Here is an 11289-nt window from a genome sequence, read left to right as displayed (position 1 = left end):
CGATCCAGTGGGGATCAAACCGCCACAATATCACCCCCAGTATGGAGTCCTTGGTGAAGGAACCCACTGACGGCTACGCATCTCTATACTTCATTTTATCTTTTGAAAACAATTATGTAACCAAAGGCTGGGCTCGTACAGTATGCGGAGTTTCAGAATAGTTTATCTGCCAATCAACCTCCAGCGATAGCCACATGATGTGTTTCCGGGTCCCAGTAGTATCGTGGAGTATGGCTCGTGTCCACTGGGAAAGAGACGGACAAGAAGACAGTTATCTGACCGTGTACGGGAAGGAATGGGCCTATGATAGGTTGAGATATTCTCATAGTACTTATAGATGAAGTCTAGACCTATATACGTCGTATATGATCAAAGGTTCATGGGGGCACCCCAACTTATAAAAAGGCCCTTCCCATATGACCCTGCGCTGCATTTTTCCTGTCAAGAACTAGCTCACACATTATATAACCCAACTTCACTGATTGTCATTCTGAGTGAACATCATGTCTGAAGTGCGATATGAAACACCTTATACCCAGGCCTTCTACCATAAGGGTGAGTTTTATGCTCAATGTCATGGTGCTTTATATTGAGATTTACCTCTCTTAAGGTGTGGATTTAAGCCCTGAAGGGCACGCCCAAGGCAGGATGGATGCTTTTCGGGCTGCTACAGTGGAAGCGGCCAGACTGGATCCTAATGTGGGCTCTGTCCAATATGGGGCAATTGTGGGCAATGGAGTTGGCAGTGACTGGGCTGTGGTTTTCAGTGAAAAGGACTACAAAATTGCGGTCCAATTTGATCAAAAGACCAAGGACTGGAGGGGAAGGAGGACCAGAAAGATAGGATACATTCTGAGTGTGACGCTTATACAGGAGAACAGACCTATGACAGGGAATCCTGAGCATAAGCCACGTCATATTATGGTAGGGCTGTCTTGAGTTCCTCAAATTCGCCGGTGATATTTGGTTTGAGGGGTCGGTTTATGCAAATTTTGTGAGGTTTATGCAGACTTGCGGACTGCCAGTGAGTTCAAAAATGCTTTTATACATTGGCCCAAATTGCATGTACCGTACGAACAAATTAATGTGAATTGACTTACTCGGTCAACAATCCTTTTTCTGTACCTATGAGTTAGTGCGTGGCCACTCTTCTCCGAAATCCAGTTAGCACTGAGATGTCCTCTTCGCCCTCTGTCACGGTATTTGTCTCTTCGCGGGCTATACGTTCCAAGCTTTACACTGTGAGGTTCATCTGGTCTTAGATAACCTATGGTGGAACAAGGCCTCCGTAGTGCATATATATATATCCAAGGCTACCATCCCTAATTATAAAAGGGACGCAGTACCAAATTCAAAATCGATTAGTACCACACTACTAATGTGATGGTCCTATTTTGAGTAGAAAACAAAAGCACAGGATTCGGAAATGCACATCAGGTTGGCAAGTGCGGAAAGATGTTTCGACTACTCTGTAGCATTTTATAGATTTCCTGCATTTATCCTCCAAGAGGAGGATCCAGAAAAAGAAAAAATGCATTGTCGGGGAGTCGAACCCCGGCCACTCGCTTGGAAGGCGAGTATCATAACCGTTAGACTAACAATGCTTGCTAGTTGAAATATGGTCCCTACAACAATTCACAATCCGCAGTGCCTTAGCATGAGATTCACTGTATGATGCTTGAGCTAACGAACTGAGTATACTTTCGTAGGTTGACGCTGATGGGATTATGTATGATTGAAACATGGAAATGACTTATCGGATGATAGAGCGTGTACGGCTCAACGTACTTGTATGTAGATCGACCAAAGTAGTCAAGGCGACCATATAATAGTTACATCTTAGACAGTAAATGTAAACGTGTGATTAGCTAGCAATTTTAATTGACTGAATACATACTGTCATATTAACTAGTTACTATTCTCATTGACCATAAACTAACTTCAAATTACTCTAAATAAATGCAAAATAAGATATAATTTGATCCGACACATGCATTTTAAACTTCAATTCACCCCACCTCATGCAAATCCCGCATCCTACTTCACTGGTATTGCATAGTGGGGTATAAGACAAATAAATGGCAACTTTCTCCAAGGAAGCATCATTGGTCTAGTGGTAGAATTCATCGTTGCCATCGATGAGGCCCGTGTTCGATTCACGGATGATGCATTCTTCCAAGCATTGTTAGTCTAACGGTTATGATACTCGCCTTCCAAGCGAGTGGCCGGGGTTCGACTCCCCGACAATGCATTTTTTGTTGTTTCCCTCTCTGTACCTATGTATTTTGTTCTTTTGATTTACTGTTTTTGTTCTTTTTGCTTAGATGGCGTGGTTGGTGGGTTTCATTGAATATGTTCGTGGTGGTTTCATGACTTGTGTCCAACCACAATCTGGCTTACTGTAATTAAGATACATCGACTTATAAGCGAATCTGGATGGGATTCTTAGATTGAGGTATATTTATTCTCTGTTGGATATATAACCATAATATAAATACACAGCATCAAGGCATGTCATGACCAGACCAGACTTAAAGCGTCGCGTCGCATCGCATGAACCACATAGCCAAGGTCGTTCATTAACTCCAAATCTTTTCCAAAACCAGACCGTCCGCCCCAAGCCCGAATGTACCCCGCTGAAAACTAAAAGCCAAACCAAATGATATTTCCTCCTTACCCCAGACACAAAAATACAATTGCTTATGCCTGTGAACCGCGATTCACCCCCAGTCCTAAGTCAAATGCCCCCATCGGTATGTTTCCGAACCCAGAGAGATCGGGACCTCCCACGACGGGGTTACCTGAACCGGCGGCTTGTGAATTTGGATCAAGGCCACCACCGGCGCCAACGGGATCGAGGTTGAAGGGCAAGAACCAGGCGCTGGGCTGGTAGTATTCACCTGCACCGGACGGGGCATTAGGGTCTAATTGACCGGTAAAGATGGTGGAGGGGTCTTGGTTAGGGGGAGCTTCGGGGCGGTTCACGGGAGCGGGCATCGCCGGATTCTCGGGTGGGACGAGGGATGCAGACGGGTCAAAGTCGCCAAAGGAGCCGTAAACAAATTGTCGATCCAGCTGCGGGAGTTGATCTGCTGCGGGCATGGAAAAGTCGAAACCGGATTGTGCGAAGGGCTGCTGTCCCGCGCGGTTCTGGTTGAATACGGCCGGCTGAGGGAATCCTGTACCGGTGGTCCCGAGCATGCCCGGGGCGCCGTCCATGGCGATCTCATTCATTGACTGCGGGGGAGTTGGTCCATCGAACCCGCTCACGCTGTCAGCCTTGCTGCTCTTCTTCGAATGCCTACGCGGGGCGCTCGGCTGTGGTGTAGGAGAAAGACTGGCGAAGAACTCCTCGACGCTCTGAAGGTCTGGCCGTTGACTCATGACACCATCGTCACTCTTTGCCTTTTGAGGATCAGGTTCCTCCCAATGTGACCTTGACATCCCATGGGGATACTTGTCGAACCAGTCACCATACTGGAACATGGGCGCGATCTGCCCGCCATTCTGCGTAACCACCGTGCCTTTGATGGCCGCATCCGCAAATTGGCGGTACCGGTCCTTGGCACTCTCTACCATGTAGTGGAACATTCCCCAATATTTCTTCATCTTATTGAGGTAACGGTATGTATGGCGCAGATTCTCCTTGGAACGCGCCTCCAATTGTGCGTTCTTCGAGAATATGCCCCATATATGGACAGTACTGGCCGAATAAGCGCAATATCCGGCGAATGGAACAGTGAGAGGATAAGCGGATGCACGATCGATGAGGATAGAAATATGGTGAGCAGCTTCCACTGCTGCTCGGCCGGCATTGCTCAGGAATGCCTTGGGCATGTCACGCGGAGGTCGTCCTCCCGGTGATAGAGGTATGGCGAATTGATTCAAGAAGAGCATGTTCTGGTGGATGATAATGTGCAGAAAGATGAACTGGTTGGCGATTCGGTCGGCTGCATGGATCTGAAGGTTTTCGTAAGTGAACAAGAGATGGCTAGGGAGAGACGCGGAAAACTCCTCAATCTGCCGCTTGAGGCGCATGTACCCAGACTCCTGCGACCACAGTGGCTGCGTGTCTTTTCTTTTTCCTCCGAGGTTGAGATAATCAACGATGCGGCCCCATATGACAACTGCACGGATGATAAAGGCTGATACACCCATATTCTCCTTCGCATTAGATAGCTGACCAACATCGTCTGGAACTGGATTGAGAACATTGCCGTCCAAGTCTTCCGTTGGCCCTGGAATCTCCATCTGGAAATGCGACTCCTTAATAGGGAGCTGTATTTGCAGGAATTTCTCGTTTCCTATCGGCGGACGCTGACTCCCAGATGAATTATAACGGTCCATCAAGAAACACGCCCACATGGTTCGCCTTCGTATCTCCCGATCCGTAAAACTAAGCTGCGATCCATTGCCATTGTTCTGGATTAGTAGAGGGTCATGGTCGAGCTCCCTATGTAATTGCAGGGCATACGCCATGCGCAGTGCCTGGCCACCGAATGACCAACTCCGCCCGCCATGACACGTGCCGAACTCGTGGAGACCCAGAAGCAAGAAAACGGTCAGGATAGTGATATTAGGTTCGTCATGGCGACTCAGGGCTATAGCAGCAGCTGGATTGGCCCAGTTCTCGCCACGCAGGAAAGGAGGTTCGGAATTAATCTGTGGATGGGTCGAAAATCGAGCGGAAACGGCGCAAACGGCAAGTATAAGCACTGGAGGCACGGTTCTCGCCTTGAGTCTTCGGATAAAGCTTGGCTTGTGAAGGAGGAGGTAGGACTGCCCGTAGACGCAATCGAAGAACACCTCTGCCAGGTGCTCCTGGATCTCCAATGACGGTAAAAATTCGGCACCTGCACTCATTAAGCCCGACGCATCACCTGGTTTACTCTCACGGCGCATCGGAAAGGTATCCTGCGGACCATTGCGGCTCTCCCGAGCCCACTCATCCATTTCAGCAGCAAAAGCCTCTTCCGCTGTCCGCTTCTTCTGCGCCTTGTTGGTCTGTCCGGGTTGAGGCGGTCGAACCACCGACCGGCCAATGGCACCCATATCCCGAGTTTCTTCCTTGGGGATGGTTTTGATGACCCGGTCCTCCATCCTCTTCAAGCGCTTATCCAGCATCGCCATGTAGTCCGTCCGGGGCGCCGCCTTTCTGGTAGTGACCTTGTAAACACATGGTATTCGAGAGCGCGAGCAGTGCTTGCACGCAGGCTTTTCGCCCGAGCATCGGATCTTTTTTCTTCGACAAGCAATGCAGGCGAGGGGTAGGCGCTTTCGCTCCTTGCCGGCTTTGGTCTTCATTTCGCTCCACGCTGGTTTTTCGCCTCCCTGTTGATCGTGATTGTGTGCGGGGTCGCCTCTGCCGTCGTCCCGGTGGGCATCGATCCCCGACTCGTGCGAGGTACCCGGATCACCGGCAGTAATGGCGCTGCCTGGATCACGCGAGCTGGCTCGGCTGTGGTTGTCGAGGTCTTCGGGAAGGACGATATCGTCGTGGCCCAGGGTCAGGCCGGAGGCCAAGGGGGACTCGTCGGACTCCGGAGGGATCATGATGGGCGCAGGTACCCCAAGAACAAGACCCGGATCATCATTCGGTAGGAAGGGGGTGGATGCGGAGGGAGTTGGCCACAGGGTCTGGTCCTGCTGGTGCTCTGGGGAGAAAGACGGGACGAAACCGCGGGATGAGGCGGTGGTCGAAATCGGTGGGTATGGGGAAGGCTGGCTGGGACGGGCGCTGACTGGAGGCTTGGCACCTCTCGCCGTCGTCATCCTGGGGGAATTTGCCCTTTAGTAATTTAAATGTTCGCCGTCCCCGGATATCTTTTTCAACTATAGTAGATAGATGTAGAAATGTCAAGTTGGGAATGCTGGGTGATGATAATGATGCCCATAAAAAAAAGGTACAGCGCCAATAAGGAACCCAGTTTCCAGAACATGGGTGTTGTAAAGAAGAAGGTTCAATAGCTGAACGTGCAAGTCCGGAGTGTCATCGGTGGTAATATATATGGGGCTGCGGTTATTGGACAACCATCAACTGGCTCAACCACCCAGACCCTTGCGGAACCCACTAGACAAGACCAATCTCCAGGAAAACTAGACAAATAATATCGAGAAGGGAATGAGGTACACAATAGCGGTGGATGGAATCGTGCAGCGAGGGAACGTATCGGAAGCCTGCAGCGACGTTGGGTAAATACCAACGAATGCATGGCGTTCCTAGCCCGCAGTATCACTGGCTGCTGTTATCCCGCAATGATCCCGGGGAAAAGTTACGCTATCAACTACTAGCTTAGTGCTGGCTTCTTTGCTGACAGACGCCTCCTTACTCAATTTCCTCGATTGTCATATTTATCTAAGCTTGTATCTCCAGGGCTTATAGTATTACGGTACGGATATATAACCCAAATCTTCCGACATGTCCACATCCGAATATGTCCTCCATTATTCCTCCCACTCTCACTCCCCCCAATCAGTTCAACCATGGCCGGCGCTCAAACTTCGTGCTAGTGTGGTGCACGCGACTTCCCCTCTCGTATCCTGGTCAAGCGTCTCTAGCCGGATGCAACCTAGCATTAATCCGAGCTTGCTGCGGTCCGGGGCCATCCTACGAAGATTTGGGCCGCCCAACTCGCTGACGCGGTGTGGCACTCTCTAGTGACGCCTGAATTTCCGAACCCAAAGCATAGACGCCATAGCTAGGAAATACGATCCAGAGAGCACTAATGCGACCGTTAGATGAAACAACAACACCAACAAGAACCAAAACCTACTTGGGTATGATCCACAGGAAGAACAAGGTCCAAGGGTCGTTGCGATCAACGTCCGCGAAACCAGAGAAAGCCTCATTCAGCCCTACAGCAGATCTATTAGAGTTACATTCCAAACTAATCCTGACAGCATAATGGCGACTCACAGAATAGGGCCGTCTTCGCAAGGGTCATAACCGAGGCGCTATACGCCACCAGAAGCGCAGTCGCGCCGGGACGACCAGTAACAACCTTGGACTCTTTGAGCATCCACATTGGTCCTTTCTTGGTTTTGCGTTGGCCTCGAGACGTGTTTCCCGCTGTAACCCCATGTGTGTACACAATGACCAGGTAGTAGATATATCCAGCGGTCTCGACAAGGTTCAGGATTGTTTGCGCAATGGTAAACTCATTGCGCGCATTGAATGCCGGCCAGCCGTAGAGGTAATCGATTGTGCCATACAGCGCATACGGAGTCCAGATCGGGGAATGTAGCTTGCTTTCGAGCTTCAGGTGAGGGCGCAGCAACACATAGCTGGCGTCCCATAGTACTAGCGGAACAGAGAAGATCAACCACAGTGTAATGGCACCAGACGGGACATGCACCCATTTTTTCCCGGAGCCATTGGCACCTGTAGAAGATGAAGACGGCGTTGATGGCGGCGAAGCTCTCCCAGTCGCGGGGGGAGGAAAGTCGCGGGGATGGTGTCGCGTGGAAACCATGATGATGTTCGTCTAAGCAATGAAGCGTATCGATAGGGAGTTAGGTTATTGGCGGGGCAAGAGAATCACGAGATCCATGTGAGGATAAAGATGTGAAAGACATTTAAGAAGATTGAGCGCATGGATGCGAAAAGTGAACCAGTCCTTCCGGGGGGCTCCCAAGTATGAGTGACGGCTAGTGACGTCGTCCAAGTTGAGCTCCAGCGCCACCTGTTCGCCGGCATGACGGGTGGGTTCGTTTTCCCTTCCATGAGACTTCCATGACCCGATCTGGACTGGACCCTAGACAGCTCGGATATATCTAATCTTCGTTGAAAATAGATCCGGGAGATTGAAGATCTCCCCACTCGTGGGAATTGCAGCGGTGCGCGGAAGGGAAGGGGGATATACTCTCCGCCGCCTGGCTCTTTACGTTTAGCCGAGATAGCTATCTCTTGCTGCGCTGACCTCTAAACAAACACGTAGTGGCATTGCTCGCTAGTCAGGCGATCCTAGACATTTCACTATTAGAAATGAGCTCAATAGAGTGAAGACAAGCTTTGATCTCTACAAAACAATATGTTCTGCTTTGTAACATGATATAGTGTCGTAGTGTACTTAACAGGCACACAGTAGTAAACCTTCCGCTTGGACGTCGCTCTGCAGCAGAATCTGAAAGTCTAGAACCAATAGCCTAGCCATGATCTTCATCTTAGCGGACACCTGGTCCTTTTTGTTTCACGAACCGGTGGGTCGTCGTGGGTGTTATTGTCCCCTAATCTGACCGTTGCACCAAATAAAGTGCTTATGGCTTCAATGGAGCTTGGGCCGAGACAGAATCCACTCACCAAGCATTGGAAACAGTCCATAGATATGCCCAATCATGCCTTCTACAGTCCCACCGAGAATGTCTTGTCATAGATGAGAATCCATCAATCTGCCTCGATCGTTCCGGTTATCCTTCGCTCCATATATCCCAGTTGGGCAAGATGCCCCGAAGCGACTACGGTTTGCCATAAAACCAGAGAGCGCAGAAGATACGCCGAAGTCCTCAGAGCCAGTGCTAGCTTTCTCCACAAAAGCCCACTCTTTTGGGCAGCATACAGTTACGTTATAGTCGTTTCGAATTGCCAGTTCGCGGGGAAGATCACGTCGGGTGAGCACTGACCATATCGTCACCCGGTAAGAGATGGACCCAAAGAAGCACCAAAAGGTTGAAGCTCACCAAGCATGCCTATGCGATGTACACAAGTTACTAACTTGTCTGTAAAGGATCTCGATAGACTTGCTCGCATCCGAGAAAATCAGCGGAATAGTCGCGCGAGGAAACAACAGCACACCCGCGAGTTGGAAAAGAAGTTGGCTGCTTTGCAAGAACAAGCACGCCACCGGGATGTGGAACATAGAATGGCCGTGCAGAAGCTTGAGGCGGAGAACAGAAAGTTGAGATATCTTCTGACTCGCTCGGGCTTGACGTCGGAGTTATTAGAACAGTATCTGCAAATTGATGATCCAGCCTTGACTGAGAAGGTAGCCATTCCGAAGCTTCGTTCGACTGAAGCACAATGCCAGTCACAAGACAGTCCAGCCTGTATACCAAAGGCGAGAAATGCTGCTACCAGTGCACTACAATCAATTGAGCCAGGCCTCTTTAGTCCAGGACAAAGCCGTGATCGTTTTACAAAGCCTTGTTCGGATATTGTGCAAGGGGCCTCGGACATTGAAGTGCCCGTCCGAGACCGATCCGTCTGTGGTTGTGGCCCCGGGGAAGCCGTGGAGTCATGGCCGAGCAATGGTGATGTTTTGAATACCACACTTTGTGCCATTGCAGATGAATTGATTGACCAGTACAATACACGTGGAGTGGAGCTGTCAGAGATCCGCAGGAAACTCTGGGCCGGTTTCTCCAAAGGACTCACTACAGAGGAGGGATGCAGAGTACAGAACCATATACTGTTTCAGGTCTTGGATGAAATAAGCAACAGCTGATAGTATGTCTATTTTTTTGTGGTGGTACTAATACGGGCTCATCAAGACGATTAAGGAGCCCACTTTTGTCTTTTTGCAACCCACTTGACCACATATACTAATCCCAGAAGCACGGGGACCTCAATGAGAGGTCCAACTGTTGCTGCCAAAGCCTGGTCACTATCCACGCCAAATGTTGCTATCGCGACTGCGATAGCGAGCTCAAAGTTATTACTGGCAGCAGTGAAACTCTGCGTGCAAGACAATCTGTATCCGAAACCGCAGCGCCGTGTTACGGCAAGAGTGACACCAAAAATGACAGCAAAGTAGACCACCAGAGGCGCTGCTACTCGGATAACAGATACGATCTGGTGGACCACATGTCGGCCCTGCGACGCAAATAGAACCAAGATGGTGAACAGCAGGCCGATTAGGGACAGCGGGCTGATCCATTTCAAGAAATGCTTATCGTACCACTCTCTGCTGATCAGGAACCTAAGGGAGAAACGGGTGACGATGGCTGCTCCCAGGGGGATACCAAGGAATACGCCGACGCTTTTTGCAGCCAGCGAATAGTCGATTGTTAGACCGTGGTCCGCTCCGCCAATGACGCGAATGAAAAAGATTGCGAGAGGTGCGAATAGGACCATTTGCAAGATCGAATTTATGGCGACTAGAATTGCGCAGTATTCCCCATCACCTCCTGCTAGTCCTGTCCAGACGAGGACCTATGCACGTCAGCTTGTTGCACTGCTTCCAGGCAGGAGTGTCATACCATGGCAATGCATCGAGCAATACCGACAAGAATGAGGCCTTCTCGAAGGCCCCTCTCGTCGGGAAGAAACGCCCAGGCCAGACCAAGCTATCCCAATTAGCCCAGTATCGCCCACAATGTGTGACATGGACCTACCATGAACAGCGGAGCTATAATCCAATTGACGACGATACTGAAGCCCACCTGCACCCAAAGTCCCTTCTCCCGAAATGACCGATGCAGCGTTTCGAACCTCACTTTACACAAGATGGGATACATCATGACCAAGAGACCGATAGCTAGGATGCTGTTGGCATGCACTCTTCCATATTCAATTAAATCAATAAATGGACAACAACGTACCAATAGGCACAGAAACACCCACAAACTTCCCCCTCTCTAGCGCTTTGCTCGTATTCGGAACGAAGTTTCCCAGAATAATACCAACCGCCATGGCGAGGAAGATCCAGACCGCAAGGAAGCGATCCAGTATAGCCAATTGCTGGAAAGCAGACGATGGGCCTTCTTCGAAATGGTCATGTTGACTCTCACTGCACGCCTCTACATCGGGATGGTCCTTCTCTTCGGGCGCCATAGTGCGAAGTACACCTTTGATAATATAATTGATTGCTCAGGCGTAGAATGAGAGAGCATTCCATAGGCCATGCTTTTTGATGCCATACATCGGGACGCCAAGTCGAGCAACCAATCAGAATCGAGCAGTGACATACTGTATGTCACGTGATATAAGAGCCCAAGGCATGAAGAAGTATATTGATGTAGGGCATCGAACAATAAGAATTGAGTGATTTGAAATATACCAGAGCACAGCATCATATATTCTTCCAAATTTCCCCAAAACAACCCCCTCGAAAGAATACTACCCGGGTACTATCGAAGCAAAAACCCGTGCTCGAAACCAACCATAGCAAGTACACACTGTAGACCAGGTCACAGGAGTTCTAAAATTGTCTGAAGCGAGTTAGTAGTGACTTGATTGATAAAATGTCTCGTCTACTCCCACTAAATGATAATACATTATCCCTTCTCCTATCCAATTAGCAGCAGTATAAACCACACACGTTGGGAATGAAATGCAGGAGAGAGAAAGGAAAG

The 11289-nt window shown here is 49.6% G+C and overlaps 3 protein-coding genes and 3 non-coding genes across 6 annotated transcripts; 3 read left to right on the top strand and 3 right to left on the bottom strand.

Annotated features, from left to right (window-relative positions):
• Window positions 1-1532: 1532 nt before the first annotated feature.
• BO88DRAFT_t64 lies at window positions 1533-1604 on the bottom strand. Its single transcript has one exon. It is a non-coding gene; the product is annotated as a tRNA-Gly (tRNA).
• A 495-nt stretch (window positions 1605-2099) lies between these two features.
• Window positions 2100-2170, top strand: BO88DRAFT_t73. Its single transcript has one exon. It is a non-coding gene; the product is annotated as a tRNA-Gly (tRNA).
• A 9-nt stretch (window positions 2171-2179) lies between these two features.
• On the top strand, window positions 2180-2251 carry BO88DRAFT_t74. Its single transcript has one exon. It is a non-coding gene; the product is annotated as a tRNA-Gly (tRNA).
• Window positions 2252-2444: 193 nt separating this feature from the next.
• Window positions 2445-7582, bottom strand: BO88DRAFT_361090 (C6 transcription factor). Its single transcript, XM_025703866.1, has 4 exons — window positions 6917-7582; window positions 6774-6855; window positions 6692-6698; window positions 2445-5637 (listed from the first exon to the last, which is right to left on the bottom strand). The coding sequence occupies exons 1-4, from the start codon at window positions 7470-7472 to the stop codon at window positions 2701-2703; spliced, it is 3582 nt and encodes a 1193-aa protein (XP_025565431.1). The 5' UTR covers window positions 7473-7582; the 3' UTR covers window positions 2445-2700.
• A 927-nt stretch (window positions 7583-8509) lies between these two features.
• On the top strand, window positions 8510-9572 carry BO88DRAFT_237301 (bZIP transcription factor). The gene is made up of 2 exons (XM_025702105.1): window positions 8510-9442; window positions 9496-9572. The coding sequence occupies exon 1, from the start codon at window positions 8682-8684 to the stop codon at window positions 9438-9440; it is 759 nt and encodes a 252-aa protein (XP_025565430.1). The 5' UTR covers window positions 8510-8681; the 3' UTR covers window positions 9441-9442; window positions 9496-9572.
• BO88DRAFT_486132 (arsenic resistance protein) lies at window positions 9491-10768 on the bottom strand (the record flags this gene model as incomplete). The annotated part of the gene is made up of 4 exons (XM_025712396.1): window positions 9491-10147; window positions 10195-10281; window positions 10330-10472; window positions 10537-10768. 4 exons carry the CDS (start codon window positions 10766-10768, stop codon window positions 9491-9493), a joined length of 1119 nt encoding a protein of 372 aa, XP_025565429.1.
• Between the last annotated feature and the right edge of the window lie 521 nt (window positions 10769-11289).

This window comes from Aspergillus vadensis, assembly GCF_003184925.1.
Source record: "Aspergillus vadensis CBS 113365 unplaced genomic scaffold BO88scaffold_5, whole genome shotgun sequence".
Classification (NCBI taxonomy): domain Eukaryota; kingdom Fungi; phylum Ascomycota; class Eurotiomycetes; order Eurotiales; family Aspergillaceae; genus Aspergillus; species Aspergillus vadensis.
Note: the sequence above shows the minus strand (reverse complement) of the source record. Positions and strands in the feature narration are given on the sequence as shown.